The 17,497-nt window shown below is 47.8% G+C and overlaps 1 protein-coding gene across 1 annotated transcript in view; it reads right to left on the reverse strand.

Moving 5' to 3' along the window:
• MMP17 (matrix metallopeptidase 17) overlaps positions 1–2,495 on the reverse strand; it is a 54,682-nt gene extending 52,187 nt beyond the window's left edge. The window contains exon 1 of the mRNA XM_056504581.1: positions 2,001–2,495. Within this exon, the coding sequence (XP_056360556.1) occupies positions 2,001–2,129 (129 nt within the window). The 5' untranslated portion in view covers positions 2,130–2,495. The remainder of the gene's footprint in view (positions 1–2,000) is intronic.
• Positions 2,496–17,497: the final 15,002 nt, after the last annotated feature.

The following is a 17,497-nucleotide window of genomic DNA, read 5'->3' on the forward strand; positions in this document are numbered from 1 at the left end:
ATTTCAAATATTTGATTGAAATGCCTCACAGATCTTTAATTTCATAGTTGCTTTGTAAAGTGGGTGTCAAATAATTCCTGAGGCTCTCACTTCCCAGACAGTGGTAGTTTTCTAACAAAACCTCTGAAAATATCTGGCTTCTATGCTCCCAGCTGCTCAGTAGAGGGCATAAGCATAAACCTGATTTACACTCAACCCCGTTGGAAACCCACCAATGCTGTCTCAAACTGGAGAGATTCTTTGCCCCAGCAAGCACATCCACAGGAGGGAGACAGCACCCTGACACCAATTATACATCCTAAATGTTGGATTCCCAGCCTAAATAATTCTTGGTTTAATGTAAGCGCCTTCTCCTGCAATTCACTTCTGTTCTATTATCATCATCCCCAGCACCTTCAGCTTTGTCAGACATCCCCAGCTCTTCAGCAGGGTTTGGAGAGAGCTCAAATCTACACCAGGACTAAAAAAGGTACCTTAAAGCCTGAAAGTTGTCATCAGTAACTAATAAGCCCCTCAAATATTAACATTTACCCTGTAAAAGCTGAGTGAAGCATATTCGGCAGCAAGGGTAAAAGCAGGTCAAAGACAAAGTTTGAGTTAAATTGATTGGGACAGAATACATCAATTTGTGTGCTGTTTGCATGAAATATTAATTCCAGCTTAAACATCTGGTTACAGAGGAAAGTGAATGCACCATAATGATGCAGGTATACTTTATATTCAGCACATTTTCTATTCTCCGAGGAACAGATGGGGAACGGTAGGCTTTGTTCTCCCTGGCAGGTGTCGGAGCCGGAGCCTGTGAGCCGAAGCACACGCCTGAAGCCGGAGCCTGGTCGGCAGAGGCAGCTCCTGGCGTGCTGCTCTGAGCGAGCCCTGCTCATTAGATAACCCTGCCCTGTGCTGCAAGCGCTCCCTCCCTTCCTCCCGCCTTCACAGTAGTGCACTGGTAGCATTTTGAAATTGACTGAATTTCAGAGAATTTCTCCCATCTGGGGGGTCCAGCCCCAGGACTGCCCACCCACACCCAGCCACAGCTGGCTTTCTGACACCCAGGTTAGATAGAGTCGTGGGGCATCTCTGAGCTACAGCTGGTATAAAGCTACAAGAAACTTTTCTTCCTCCAGGAGAAAACCCTTAATTTCTTCCCTCTCAGAGGGATAAAGCTGCATAGACCTGCTGGCACCGTGTCCTGGCAAAGACATGACCTAAGCTCTCCATGCCTGATAAAAACTGTTCCATCCCTGCAGACTAAGCAGGCACCTGTGAGGGGAGAAGCAGGACCACAGGATGCCTGCGCTGCGCAGACCCCCAGACGAAGCCAACCCTCCACCTGCTGCCGGCACAGAGCAGCCCTCATCACATCCCCGCGGCATGTCTCAGTCCTAGCGGATCGCTCTGACTCCAAACGAGCCGTTTCACCCTGCTTGCTGCTGGAGTTTCTGTGGCTCCATGACAGGCAGGGAGCCCTCGAGACAGGCCAGTCCTTTCCCAGCGCCAGAGAAATAACGATCCATGTGTGAAAGCTGATGAGGCCATCGCCTCACGATGCTGGGCTGCGGGGCGGTTGGGTCACCAGGCTCGGGTGCAGGAGAGGCACCGTGCACTGGGTGCGACTGGATGCGCTGGGTGCTGGGGAGGGGGACTCTGCCTTCCAAAGGGCTCGGTGCAGAGGATATGGGGTGGGGGGCATTGAGTGCTGAGGGATAAACAGACCCTTCCGTCTGCGCCGGGAGGCACCAGTTGGAATGAGTGGCACCACTTAGATAATGCTGGAGAGGACATCGGCTGTAAAAGAGCCCGATCAGCCGGAGCAGGACGGAGGGCACAGGCGGCAAAGGGGGTACCGGGCAGCGGGGCGCGCCAGGGAGCGTTTCCAGCCGCCGAAACTCGCCCAACGCCGCGTGGGCCGGCGATGCCCGAAGGTGGGGGAGTACCCGGCGAGGAGGGTGGCGAGGGAGGGAGGAGCGGAGAGGAGCGGGGGACCGCGGGTAACTCACAACTCCCCGGGTGATGTCCTCCGCCGCGGGGGTCGGCGCCGCGGTCGCTTCTTGCCACGCCAGCCACAGAGCGAGCACGAGGAGCATTTCCCGGCGGCGGGCGCGGTGCCGGGCGGCGGGGCTCAGCATCCCCCCGCTCTCGGCGGCGCCCGGCCCCGGCCCCGGCCCCGAGATGGGCTCCGCCGGGCTCCGCGCCGCATCCGCGCTCCCGCCCCGGGCTGCGGCCGCCGCCGGGGAGAGAAGGAGGCAGGGAAGGAGGAAGAGAGGCGGGGGGCTCCACTCCGTTCCTCGCTGCTCCGCCGAGGATGGAGAATGGAGGAGGGGTGGCTCCGCTCCGCCCCACCGGGGAGGGAGGCTGGGGGAACTCCTCTCTGCGCTGCCGGGGAGGCTCCGCCGCCGGCTGCGCCGTCACATCGCCCGCTCCCGCAGCCTGCGGAGCGGCAAAGCTGCGGCGGGGGCCGGCACGGAGCGGAGCGCGGCTCGGCAGCGGCAGCTGCTGCCCATGCACCCCTCTGCGGCCGGCGGGGGAGGAGGAGGAGGAGGAGGAGGAAGGGATGCTGATGAGGGAGGCGGTCTCAGGCGGGCGGGGGGGCTCGAGCCCGGCCCGCTCTGCCTTGCGCTGAGCGGGCAGGAGCCGGCTCAGTCCCCTCCCGTTTGGGTATCTATCTGTGTCTGGCTGAAATCCCTCTAGGCTCCGACATGAATTTTTTCTAAGCATCAACATTTCTGTAAGTACGAGCTTCGTACTTGTCTGACTTGTTCCCATAAACAGCATAATGGGATCCTATGGCCTCTACGGCGTGTCCTCCTTCGAGAGCTGTGAATCTGCCACATGCTTCGACAGGCCAGATGGCAGGGGACACCCTGACAGCTCCAGCTCCTCCGAGTGCAGGATGAACATCTTCCTACCCAGCATCTGCCTTCCCCAGTTCCTACTGGCATGTTAATACACTCAACAGCTTTGCAAATGATTTTTAAATTTTTCTGGTTTTTTTTTTTAATAAAATTGGAGTTTCTATTTTAAGGTAAATAATGAGTGGAGATAATGAAGGATGGGCAGAGATGAAAAACTGCTTTTAGGTGATGCTCAGGCATAATTGTAGTGGTCACTTATATGACATCTTCTGCACAAATAGATTAATACAGCAATGAGCTGTAGCTGCTTCTGGAGATATTTTTTTATCCAACGGGACTGGAGAAAACCAGTGGATAAGGGAAGAAGAAATTTTTGTCCAAAAGAAATTGGTTAAAGAGAATTGGCAGGGAAACCTGCAGGTGAGTTTGCACTACCCTGTGTGAGTTGGACTGAAGTTACTGCTCCAGCACCAGAGAAATCAGGAGGGAAGGATCTAAATTACAGGGCTCACAGCCTCGCCAACAACTGCCTGTTGTAGCCTTTGTAATCAAGAGCCGTTACCTCGAGAGCTTTGCTCCATATTAAAACAAAGTACAGCTTCTTAAACAGACCAGCAAAGCTCAGCCTCTGATTCCACAGGTGCAGAGAGAGGGTTTCCAAATGGCAGGGCTGACAGGTCCCACTCACTCACAGTGTCACCAAAACTGCAGGAAAAACAAAAACTCTCCAACAATATTTTTAGTGTTAGAGAATTAAGGCATTACTTTAGTCTGGCCAGGACGTGCAAAAGAAATAATTTCATTCATACATTGCCCAGGTTGTGAAGAGAAAACCGTTCTATCACACGTGGTCTTTACTAGTTTTTTCACATACTTATACAGTCAAAACCCAGTGAAATTAATTGGTTCTATGTTCATTGGTTCCACAGTTACACAGTTCTTCATATTTGGTTTCCTACTGGTTATTGATCGCTTTATTTCCATGTTAAATAGGTTCTCTTTCTTCCTTCTCTTACCTCTCTTTGCCCAGAGCCGGTGTTTCCGACCATGCCAGGGGTGATGTTTGGAGTTGAGGTTCGTTTATGATTCATTAATGGCTTGTTATCTTTTGTGCATCTTCTGTGCTATTCCCAGTCTTGTTGAGATGTTAATGTTAAGGTCATCAGGCCTCGATTGATGAAACAGTCCTTTGAAAAGAAGCTTCAATTTCTTTCCCCCTGGGCAAAGGCGAACAAAACCCCTGACTAAAGTTATGAAAGAAATGTTAAACTTGTTATCATTTGCAACATGAATTTAAATTCACCGTGGCGGGATGTTCATGGCCACTTTGCCACAAAGCTGTGTCTCTGGGGAAAGGTTCTGCCTTTCTGTACCTCGCCCTCAGTCTGCAGGACAGCCTGTGCATCGCTTGCTGCCTCCTGCCCTCATCCCGCAGCTGCCGCTGTTCTCGAGGGAGAGCTCTTTCTCACTTCCAATAATCATTACACTAACCCCGACAGGACAAGGACTGTTATTTGCTGTGTTCCCGACTCTGAGCAGAAAGCAGCACCCTCGACCACCCCTCAACTTGTTCCGGGTTTTCCAACAGAGAAGCGGTTTTCCAGGCAGTCAAGCCGGTCTGAGATTGCTTAGCAACATCACATGTAGTAATTTCCTGCTAAGCAGCTCTGGAATCTCTTCTTATTAGGAATCATTTCTTTTGACAGCTGACATCACCGTGGGCAGATAAGAGCCATCCTCGGGAGGAAGGCGGAGGGAGCAGAGCAGAGCAGGGCTGGGAGGAGTGCACAGCAGCATCTCAGAATCCCGAGTTTGGGACAAACCTGCTGCCCTCCCCACGGCATGAGCAGCTTCTGTGCTGGCACTCTTGGCAGGGTGAAAACTGACAGCATAAGCTCGCTGACAAGTCATGGGCTTGAGGTTATCACTGACAAAGGCTTCAACAGCGCCTTGAAATGCTTTCCAGGGAGTTTGGGTCCTCTGAGAACCACTCAGCACAAAGTCAGCACGCTGTGCCCCTCTGCAGGGCACAGTTTGTCTGGTGGACAGGCCCTTGTGCTGGGCAGCCTGTCCCAAACCCACAGTGCCCCCTCTCCCGTGCTGGCCACATGGGGCTGTAGCAGCAAGGTTACCCTAGAGCTGCCTTGCAGTTCTGAAAGGTGCTGCACAATCCACACTGACTTTTCATCTTATTTTTCAAAAATGGGCAATGAAGAATAAACGTTCATCATGGGCAGCCGCTGAGCTGATGAACCAAAGATAAAGGCTTGAGCCCTCTCCAGCTGGAAGAGTTTTGCTCTTAACTTCTAGAGGTCAAGATTTTAGGGCACAGGCTACCATTTTATATTGCCCTGCTAGGTCATCCTCTCCCATCAGGGACAAAAATCTTCACAGTGCCTGTCAGGTGTTTTAAGCAGTTTGATAGCAGGCTAGGCTGAAGATGCTGGTCCATGTCAAATGTGTTTTAATCTTTTTAGATTTTTTCCTGTGGCATTAAATGCAAGAGCATACCCATTTTCACCAAACGTAGAATGTAATAAACTTGCATGCTGAAAGGGAATATTATTTCTATAGTTGTTTCTCACCCCACAAAAGCCTCAGTGTTTTTAGGGGGCCAAATGTCACTGAATTTCCCAACCTGTGACCTCTGTAGATCTCAATGCCATGTTTCCGTACCTGCCCAGCTCTTAGTTATTAGCACCTGTGCTGTGTCAGCACCTCAATCTGTCTTGCACCACAAGAACCTGCAATGTGAATGATTACTTATGAATCCATTACTGGGTGAATACTTGCTTTGTCCATACTCTTTTTAAAGTAATTTCCAACATATATATATGAACATTTTTACTAAGCACTTACAAGAGACAAGATGGCAGATTTCTGCCATAAATTACAAGACCAAAAGAGTCCACAGCCATGCCAGGTGCAAAGAGCTGGGAGAGAATCTTCAATAGTTTAATTTTATTGCATGAGTCTTCCTCCTTTAATAAAACACTGCTAGACCATCAAGGCCCAAAGAAATATCAGAGATGCTTAAATCCTGTATTTGAATATATATAGTATAGATACTCAAATTTTAGCCAAAATATTTGCTTAGTGTAACAGTAAAATAGAGATAACTGCAAGCAACTGTAAGAGCAAGCAAATAGACACCCAGAACAGAGAGCTATTTGTGGTGATGCCTATGGTCTCTTTTAGCACAAAACTTTCATGCTAAACAAGAAATGCTAGTAAAGCTGCTTTGCAAGTTCACATTTCCCTGATCTGTCCATTTTTGTCAGTGTTTGGAAAAACCTGTAAACAAGTAGACAATTTGTTTTCCTTCCACATACATTCCAGCCAAATGCACACACTTAAAATACTTTCACCTTTGTGCACCAAGATGACAAATCTGAATCTAAAATGTCATTATCTTCTAGCTATAAGTGCCATGTGGAAGATGAAGATTTTTCCTCAGTGTCTTTAGCATAATTAGCACATATGACAACATTCAGACAGTTTAATTTCCTAATTACACAGCTATACGGAAATTATCCTTTGCATTAAATATGCAGGAGTTCTTATCAGAAGATAATAGACAACTTTTTCTGCCCTGTTACATCACTGCAGATGTTCATATTTTGTCAGGTTGAGAAATGAGGATTTTCTGCTCTATCGGCCAGGGAGACTGTAACTGCTGAGCAGAGTGGGGGCCAGGCTGCTGCCGTGGTCCCGCTCCTGAGCAGCTGCTCCAACAGCACACACGGAATTCCCAGGGGCAGCAAGGACTTCCTCCTGAGCACATCTCAGACCCTGCAAAGTCTGAGAAGGAGGACATTCGTGATATTATCCTGCAGTTTTCAAGAAGATTTGGTAGCCATGGGATAAAACAGTTGCTGGAGAATAATTTGGTTGCTTGTAATTAATATCATCCTGAAATTCTTTATTTGCGTTCCTACTTTTAAGACTGATGTGAGCAGTAAAACTGGAAAAGCAAGCAATTGTTTTTCCAAGACCAGTGCTAGACACCTAGTTGCACATATGTTAAGTGCTACTCATGGGAAGTTTAGAAATGTTTCTTTTCCCTGAGTAAAGCCAAGGTGAATTAGGGCATTGACAGATGACTTAGGAATATACGCTTTTTTTTGCTTCTTTGTCCTCTGATTGAAAAATCAACCTGACATTTTTTCATAGCTTTTTCTAAAGGAAGGAAACCAAAGCTGAAAGGGACATGGAAACCTGTATTTTCATGTAGGCCAGGACTCTGGAGTGGAGAATGCTGCAGAGATGCTCACAGTGCTCTTGGCCACAGAATTTTTGTTCTCTGTGTAAAGACACACTGGCACAAAGAACCTCCAGCACCTCACAGATGTCCATCTGCCAGTTCCAGCTTCACAGGCTGAGACAGCACTGACCATTATTCCACCAGCACTCACTACCAGCACAGCTCAGTCCTCTCTAACTCACTCTAATGTCTGAATCTCGCAGATTCCACTAATATAAAAATGAGAGCTGAAAAATGCAGCCTTCCTGGCTTCCTGGGGATGGGGGCACTTCCTATCTACTCGGGGCAGTGTGGTTATTTGGTGCCAAACCCTCACTGAGAACAAGAAATTTTCTGTTCTCAAACACTGCACCAAGGGAAGAGGGGTGAACACAACAGACACGGCTGCATCAGCTGCAGAACAGGCAGAGGCAGCTGGGAAAAAAGTTGTGTATCTCAGACACAAAGACTAATTGGAGAACCACATCATGCCCGTCACTGCTGAAAGATGGGAAATGCTTCCAAGGGCATCTCAGCCCTGGTGTTCCAGTTGACACAGGGCTGTGCCAGCTCTTTCCTGGGGTAATGGCTCCCAGTGAGAATCCCAAGCTGGGGCGAACCTGCTGGGTCTGATCCTGACACTGACAGGTTGAATTAAATCTTGTGTTTAGAGCTGGAATGTATAAAAGGTGAAGAAAATGAACCATGGGAGTAAGTGATAAGGTGAGAAATCTGCTCAGCAAAACCAACTGCCTTGGGGCCTCCTGCACATGAAGGGACTTGAGATGGTGCCATAGCAATGGAGAAACAGTGGAGTTCCAGGAGAAATCCCAGAGAAACCTTGTTTAAACTTGGACTACTTATCAAAGCAATAGGAAAAGTGGTGCAGAGAGCCTTGTGCCCTGGGTCTGCTGCCATTCTTGCATGTCCCTGTCCCCTTCCGGATTCCTGCTGCTCCCCTGGGAGTTGTGTTTGTGTAAATATGTGCATGGTCTGTTCTGAGACTGGGCTGCTGTGACCTCTAAAAATGTTCAGGAACTGCTTGAAAGCTCCTGCCTCCATTCTGACTGCCGTTGTGTGGTGGGTGCCTGTCACTGCTGTGTTACAAAACTTGAATGCACCTGTGGAAACCCGTGCTGGGTGTGTGCCAGTTTGAGTGCAGTTCTGTTGGAGGAGATATCTAGGCCTGTTCTTCCCACTGCTGTCTGCAGTGTCCCCAGGCTGGTGGCAGGGCTGGGACCTGGGCTGTAGGAAGCTGCCAGCCCAGTGGCTGTGGGAATGGGCCACCACCCCTCTGGCTGGGCTGGCCCACTTCTCCTGCCTGGTGAGCATGGGCTGTGCACGTCCTTCCCACGGGCATAGCCGGTGATGCCAATGCACCCAGCTGCTCTTTGGGTTTCCCACGGGATGCACAGGTGCTCACAGCCAGGGATGGCAGAATAATCTGAGCAAGAGGCATTCAGGGCTCTTGGAAATGTCAGCTTGTACAGCTCAGGCATGCTGGGGCTGCAGTTTCCTGTCTGCAGAGCAGGTAGGAAGTTAAATGTCAGTACTCGTAAGTCTCCCTTAGGAAGCATCCAGACTTTTCAGGATACCCACCTGTTCATCCCCAAAGCTGGACACTGCAGCCCCCATGCTCAGGAAGAAGTAGACGACCTGAAGGTTTCCAGGATGCTGGAGATACCTGGACAGCCACTCTAGGCTTCTTGGTTGTGTAAGCAGCTCAAATCTAGCTGGATGTGCCTGAGCCTTTAGTAAAGGTTTGTCCTGCAAGGGACATGCTTTGAGGAGCAAAGCCCTGCCATGGCACAGGCAGGTGCCATGTCCTTGGAAGGGAGGGATGGCAGACACATCACGCTGGTACTCGACTCTTCCTCGCACACAGCATCCCCTTGTGTCCCACTGAAACCGGCCCCGGCTGCCCCGGCAGCCCTGGGAGTCTGGCCTTGCTGCCGGAGGCTCACGAGGGTGGGAACAGCCCTTCATGAGCATGGGATGCCAAAGCCCGGAGGGTATCACGCAGATATCACAGCAGGATATCACAGCAGATGTCCCAACCCCAGCAGCTCTGCCTGCCCGGTCAGGGCTGTGCAGAGCTCAGCACGTTCTAAGCAGCCTCAGGTTTGTGTCAAATACCGGGCTAGAGGTCTGAGGATGGCGTGTTCCGAGAGCTCATCCTCCTGCACTGCGGAGCGCTGAGAGCGCAGTGAAGGCGCCTGATCCCCATTGTGATGCTAATCTCCTCCACCTCCCGCTAGAAACCGAGTAGCATCCTGTTAATGAAATTATAACCATGGCTCATACGGTGCATTTCTGCTGAACACATCGGAAATCTCCTTCCCCCAGAGGCTACATAACCAACGCCTGGGAGTTATCTTGCTGCTGTTATAGAAGCAACACGATTAGAGTACTGCAGCTAATTTAAATCCTGTTGAATGCTATTGTAATGCAGTGAGTAAAGCTGGTATGTGACGTCGTTGGGACATACTCAGAGTGGGCACACAGGCTGATCCCCAAGAGTTTAAGGGCTACACTGGGAGACTTCAGCATGGGAGTCCTTATGGGATGAGTGCAGAATGCCACAGGACTGCTGCCACTTCCCAGGCTCGCAGCCAGCTCCGTCTGACAGAAGTCTGACCCTAACCCTGCCTCCTGCTCCCAGAGAAGGTTCCTTTCCCTTTGGGCACTGCTTTTCCAGATGGAGACTGGGAGGTGTTTTAGTGCCTTTTCCATCTGCCACCCCAAAACAAAGCATGCTCGTGTTTCTTTCAGAGTCCATTTCTTCGAGGATTTCAGCTTATTCTTCACAGGTTATGCAGAGAGCAGCAGCCTGTTGGGCTCCTGTGCTTCCAAATTCCTCTGCCTGTGGATGCTGCCCAGCCCCACAGCTCCAGCCACCTCCCAGACACAGCTCCAGCACCCAGCTAAGCCCCAGGGGGCACCAACTTACCTGCTCTGCCAGCTAAGCTGCCTTTGACAGTCACTACCCTGAGTCAGGTATCCCTAATGATTTTGATAACATGATTATATGATGGCAAGAAAAACCAATAACCCAAACCCTGATGTAAGCTGTTTTTGTCACAATTTTGAGACTCCTGCTTGGAGCAGATGCCTTATTAGCCATTTAATTCTCAGCTTCATGGCAAGGCACTGAAATGAGAGGAAATATAAAATCAACAAGGCAGCTGCAAACTAGCTTCATGTTCTCTCTCAAATTTAATAGAGATTCATGAGGCTTTACACTAATGTGCTGAGAGAAAAGGATTACAGGCTTCTTGCAGCTCGCTTGGGTCTCAGGGAGGTGAATATCAGCAATCAGCACACAGACAATAAATATCTGGCAGAAGTTATTCCAAGACACAACTGTTAATATCAAACAAAGCACTTCAGCTCATGTGGTGTGTCCAGTTCTGGCCAAGCTGTCTCAAAACCATGAGCTGAAGGTGAAGGAGCAGATCCATAACAGAGGACAGTGGTGTCTGCTCTCTCCAGACCATGCAGGACCCAGGTTGGTTCTTGATCCACCATGAGGCTTTCAACCCTTGGACACTGGTGTCCCTATGATCTGAAGCAGCTGTGCTGGCAGGCTATGCCTGTCCCACTGCCTCCCACTGAACATCAGCACAGGGCAGTGTCCCCAGGGCCATGTTTCTTCCCCTTCAGTTTCCCCAGCACCCAGCTGATGGCTCCAGTTGTGCTCAAAAACCACTGACACAACTGATGTCACTGTGCCAGTTCCACTCACACACAGTCACCACTCGGTTCCCTTTAACTCCCATCACTTGGGTATTTCATGCAAGACAAAAAGCAGCTGAGCATTAATCTTGTGGCTGCTGGACTGTGATACTGAGCCCTCCACCTTCCGTGTGTCCTCCTCCTCTTCTGCCCCTCTCTCCAAATGTGTTTTCCTATTGGGGTGCCATCCAGGCCCTGCCAGCAGCAGTGCTGGGCACATTAACAGGGCCTGGCTGCAGAACTGCAGGTCTGAGTCAGTGAGCTGCCAGTCCCAGCAGTGACACTCACAGCAGCAGATGAGAGAGCCCCTCCTGATACAAAACATACCTGGGAGGTGAAGCCTCTGGAACAGGGTCCCCAGGTAAGTGGTCAAAGCACCAAGCCTGAGCTCAAGAAGCATTTGGACAATGCTCTCAGGCACATGGTGGGATTTTTGGGGTGTCCTTTGTAAGCCCAGGAGTAGGACTTAATGATCCTGATGGGTCCTTTCCAACTCAGGTATTCGCTGATTTTTTGTGCTTTCCAATAAGGAAAACTGACAACTTTTTACTTCAAAATGCAGTGCACTCTGATGAAAATGAATGTACCTTAAGGAAGACGTGCCACCTTGCATTCTATCTGTAGCCTCAGTAAGTCATAAAACTTGCTGCTATATATTTTCTTTACCAGGCAGGGAGCCTTGGCTGCCATTCAGGAATGTGACTGGGATATAATGGGCCATTCAGCCCCAAACCAACCTGGATTGTACTCACTGGTACAAAAACAGCCCTGAAAGGGCTTGACAGAGACCAGACTGTCTCATAGCAGTTACAGGACAGTTACTAAGGAGAATCCTGACCCTAGAAACCTTCATCAGGCAGCAGGTAGCAGACAGGAGTTATTTTTGCTCCTGTTTATTGGTGTGGAAGCTGTTTGACAAAGGATGACATCAATTGCACAAACCTTGAGCTGAGCCGAGAGAGGAGCCCGAGGAATGCTGCCAATTTACGGCCTTACCTGCGATTCTCCCGCCGCAGCGTGAGCAGGTCAGGGCCAGGCTGCAGGTGGGGACACTTGTTAAACGTGGGGACATTTGGGACATGAGCACATGTCCAGAGCTGCTGCAAATAAAGCAGGCACTACACAGGAGTGCTGCTCGTGTCAAAGATACCGACCTCTCTATGCTCTGCACATCTCTCACTGAAAATGATGGAGCGGATTTCAGCTCAGGGGTGTGCCTCCAGAGAGCCAGCTCTGTGCCCTCAGTCAGTGAGAACAGCTGCCATGCCATTGTCATTCCTATGCAGTAAAGCAGGTTGGAAGCTCTTCCCTCCTGTTTGTTCTCTACATGGATCATTGCTCCTTCCAGTGCTGCGGGAGCCAGACCAAAAGAAAAGTCAGTGGTTTCCCAGCAGAGGTGTTTCATAAATTCACCACTCTACCGTGAGGAGATGCAGGCACAAACTGGCATGGAAGGCTCTCAAAGGCTCCAGGGCTTCCCGTTGCTGGTGCAGAACAGATTCCCAGTAGGAAGAGACCACCCCAATTAGCAATAGGGAAGCACAGACCATTGGGAATGTTCAGTGCCAGCCGTGGCTGAGGGCACAGTAAAAGCTTCTCTTCACTTCTCTGATTTATCAGAGAAAGAAGGGCTGCATTGTTGGTTTAGTACATCTGAGGTACTGTCAGCCTTAAGCCAACAAGATATAATGCAAGAATTATTTTGAGCAATTCAAGGTTAGTTTTTGTTGCTTTTTTCTTTAACTTTCCAGCAGCAATCCATTTTCATTTTGCACATGGACACATTCAATAGCGCAGGCACTGAGTGCTCTTAGGCAAAGCACAGGCAAGATTTCAGATAAAGCAAAAAAATAAATTAAAAAATCTGGGTTTTTGTCCAGTCCTTCAATTAACTTTGTTGGCAATCTGCAACAAAGAATTCATAAAAATCTTGAGGCGCTTTTTACAAGCAAGATGGAAAGTGGTTTATTTTTTTTTTTCATCTTGCAGGAAATTTCCTTTTCTTTCTCTGAAGCAAAAGAAAGTCCATCAATAAAGAATGAATTTCCAAAAACTTTCTTTGACTCACAGGCAACCTGAAATTATACAGCCTAATTCACTTCAAGCAGACCTGGCTCAGCCATGCAAGTGTGTCATTCCCAGAGGCAAACACTGCATTTCTGAAGGACAATCCATTAGGCACCACCACAGTTCCCCTCCCTGCTTCCACACACTGGGCTAGACTGCACATCCACTCAGTGTCCTTGGCCCCTTGCCCTGCTAAGGCCTTTAGCTCAGCTCTGACTGCTGGTACGAGCAGCAGAGTCACCTATGAGCATCACCATCTCTTGATGTCTCTCCTACATACCCAAAATCTCAAAATACAGAAAGAAACCCAACTGTTCCTGCTGCAAAATACCTGCAGAAAAAGAGCTGGGAACTTGGCTCCCTCCCTGCCCTCCATCAGTGTCTCTCACAACACAAACGTTGTGATGGATGTTACTGGGGAGCCCAGCAGGGACTGTAGCCACACCATCACCAGCTTCCACTCTCCAAGCATTTCAGCCTCATGAAAAGCAGCAATTTCAGTGAATTCCTGGAATTGTGGAGGGGATTTTGTTACTGAGAAAGAGTCAGACGTCATCTCCTTTACAAGAAAAGGAAGTGTCATAAAAAGGCACTTGAACCTCTCAGGTTGCCTCCAGCAGCCTGGAACGTGCCAGGTGTGCCAGGTCACAGCAAGCACCAAGAGGGGCACTGGTTTTGTCTTTGGCTTTGCTCAGACAGAAGCATTTGGAGAATGCTTAAACCATGGAATCAGGCTCCTATCCTGGCACACTGCTCTCAGTTCATCAGCCTATGTGAATTTACCAGCAGCTATAGAAGTATTTGTACAGGGGAGTGGGTGGATTCCTCCATTGAGTCACTCATCTGTTATCTCTCCCATAAAAATTTTGTATATTGCTTGAATTCTAGAGAGACACATTTAAAGAAGATGTAAGGGTCACCAGATCTACTGTTAATGTAACACACTTGTGGATATGAAGGTGGCAGCCGTTTGTCACTCACTGAAGGCTGTCAGGAATGTGACAGAACAACAGGGTCCTGGGAACATCAGATTCTGAACACTGGCACCTACTGATAGTTTTTTCTGAAGGAGGAGTGGGAAAAACAAAGCTTTGCTTTGGTCCTGATAAATGGATGTCCCTGGAGTGTTCCAGTAAGATCTGTAAGAGTAAAATAAGCATAGACTCCTGGACTTACATGAATTATGTATATAAAGAGCTTTGTCAGAAAACAGTTAATTCTAGAAGAGTAAGAATAGGCAGGCAGTAAGCTTTTGAAGGTTGTAACAATGGTACACAGCGTAATGGGGACAGTCATAACTGCCTTTATTTTCCTGTTTATACGTATCCAGTCCTGCATCCATGAAAATTTATACAGGCTTTTCCCTAGCAATGCTTTTTTCTCCTTGGGCTTTTCAAGTCTCCCTATTCCTGATCCCACTGTCCCTGTAACTTTTCCTCATCGCTGCACCCCTGTCTGTGTTCCCTGTTACAAATTCTTCCCTCCTTTTGATCTCTTTCCCTGTCTGCTCTGAGCTATCTTGGCACATGTAGGGGTTTCTCTTCAAGAAGATTACAGAACTGGTACCTTCTTAGTGCTACTTGATCAACAAAATTCAAACTGAGCAGCCAAGAACAGAGCTGGGACACTCAAATTCATTGCCCAAAAGGTGTCTCAAGCACGGCATCACCTCCTTCTGTCACCACTTAGGGCCAGCACCTCCCAGTATCAGCTTTCTGGATGTTAACAGACTTCTTATGACTCAAGAGTCTGAAAACCAGAGCAGCGTTGCTCATGCTGACTTTCCTGGTGGCCCTGCAGCTTGGGGTACAAGCAGAGATACAGTGCTGATGTTCACAGTAATGGCTAAATGCTGAGCAGTGTTCCAACAAGCTCCACCAGCAGCACTAACCAGTTTACTACCAAGGAAATGGAGACTCCATCACATCATCCATTTGTGGCTGTGTGTCTCCAGACAAAGCCCTGGAAAAGGCTGCTGGGTTCCCAACTGAGTAACTCAGAATAAAAAGAAAACCGCATGTTTAAAACCCAGCACATTGATTATCAAATTCATTGCTGGTTTGAGAGAACACAAGTTGAACAGAATTAATGAATTGTGTCAGCTGCAAAACTTCTGGCAGATGGAGTAGAAAAACAGCAGCCCAGGATGCTGGAAAGGATCTTTATCTCATTTGAGGGAGATGTTCCTGTAATGAATATATTTAGGTGACGAAAAAAAATCTTGTGCAAAGATGATCATGCTTTTTCTTCCATCTTTCTTTGAAATAATTATTTCAAACACAACAGCTCTTCAGAAGATCAAGAGGTAGGACTATAAAAATATCTCAGCATGGACCAATTGCTGCCGAAGAAAGAATGATTACTAAGGTTCAGCTTTCACTTTTTTTTTTTTTTTTTTTTTTTTTTTTTGTATTAAATAGACACTATTTACAGCCTAGAAAACTCCATGTTTCAAGATCTGAGATGTCATTTTTAGCTATGCATTCATCTTTTTTTCACATCAACCACCATCATCTGTTAAGTTAATAGTTATCTTCCCTACTTATCTCTGAGATGCCCTGAATGAACCCATCAGTCAAGGAAGCCTTCAGCACTCGTGGTGTTGGGAAGAAAAGGCACACACAGATCAGAAGGAATCAGGCAGGAAAAGTTTCTTCATCAATCTTCACTGAGCTTGTTTTGTTAAACGAAGTATAAACTTACTTCCTTATCTATGTGAAGGTATTTAAGACACAGAGCCAAAGAAAACTGCTGTGTCATATTATGTGCATTTGCTGTTCAGATTTCAACAGCCAAGAATTGAATCTATTCAAAAATAAGTCCAAGGGCAATTTTAGTGGTAGGATACACCTGAAAATTGGGTAAGCTAAGCTCTAGAAAAAGTTAGAGAAGTCTTATAAAGAATCTCTGTCACTGGGAAACCTCAGTCCACATCTGCATGACAAGAAGTGCATTTCTTATAAAAAGCTGTGTAAACAGAATGCTGTGATCACACAGCAGGGGTGCAGACACCTCGCTGTAGGATTGTACCTGCATTCCAGTGCACTCTACAGTTGTTAACCTCATTGCATATTAAAATAAATATATGGTCTCAGAGTTGAGAGCAGCAATCTGCAACCACACATTACACCCCTGGAGCACACTCTACTGTCTCTCTTGGTCTCAGTTTAAGCTTTTCTTTCTTGTCACCTCTGAGCTATTCTCAAAGGTCTCAAAAACAACACATTGCCCTTAAGCCCTTGGTTCGGCACCACTGAACAAAGCAAAGAAGTGAAATTGCCTTGATTTTTTCTTACACAGAACCAAAATGATCCATACACCATGTAAGGACAGAGCTGGAGAGCTGAGATCTGAAGATCCCACCCAGAGCCAGCCCAGGGCTCCAGCTATGCTGTGGCTCTGCTTTACTTCTAGAGTTCCAAAATTTTCAGCTTCATTTTTCCCTCTTTCAGTTGCCCTGTTTGGCATGTTAACACACTGCTATAAGGAATAACACTTCAACCTCCTGGTGAGGGAACATGCAGTCAGAGAGGAGAGTGACAAGTGACAAGCACATTTTGTGAACGGTTGCAAATTATCAAAGCCTTTTGATAATATTTATCCAAATAAACCAACAGGTAGAAAGCTCAGTGCAATTAGCAGACATGCCCAAGGCTTGATGCTGTGCACTTGGACAGAGTTTAATTAGTGAAACAGCAACATTTTTGTACAGATCCTGACAATTAAAGCCAGCAGGTAATAACATTTACAATGCTAGGCTAAACTGTGCTCAGATAAAAATGGTAATGAATATAAATTAAAACTTAAGCCATCACAGAGATGTCTAAAGGCACTTGCAAATCTCTCTGACCAGCAGAATTTAGTAACAGCAGAGCTGTGTGCTGACAAAGTTCAGGTTATATTTTGGTTGTGGAAGGATTGCTTTGTTATTTTTCTTTTTGCTTTAACTCAAAAAAGCTGAAATACTTCAAAATTTTTTAGCAGCCTTCACAGGAGCAACAGCACACCAATAAACAACCCTTCTTCATGCCTTTACTCATAATTTCTGCACTCCTGTTTTTGCCTGTGGCCTCACAAGAATCCGTCCAGCCAGGAGCAGCACGGCCAGGAGAGCACACAGACCTCATGTCCTCCGTCACCCATGAGAAGGACACAGCTGAGCTGCTCCCCCTGCAAGCCAGCACAGCCTGCAGGAAGGGGGGAGCACTCACAGAACTCTCCAGTCCCCCACGGCAGCAACTCCCTCGAACCTGCAGCTGGGAACTTGTGTCCTCCCTCCAATCAAGCTTTTGTTGTGAGCAGGGATCAATAAAGATAACAGCAGATTCTGAAACCTGGAACTTCTTTCTCACCAAGTTTTGTTACTAAAACTCCAAACAACATAATTTAATATATTTCATAGAAAAGGCAAATCCCTCCATTTTTTCTGCAGCAGCAGAGAGCTTTTGCCTTCTCTTTGATGAGGGTAAGCATTTCTGCAGAACATCTTTCAGTGCTACTCCAAAGGAATGAGATGACTATTTTTGCTGACAGCACTAGCCTCTCTCCCTGTTTCCCATTCCATGCAGTATGCCATGAGCTTCACATGTAAAAATAA

This window comes from Oenanthe melanoleuca, chromosome 15, assembly GCF_029582105.1.
Source record: "Oenanthe melanoleuca isolate GR-GAL-2019-014 chromosome 15, OMel1.0, whole genome shotgun sequence".
NCBI classification, from domain to species: Eukaryota; Metazoa; Chordata; class Aves; order Passeriformes; family Muscicapidae; genus Oenanthe; species Oenanthe melanoleuca.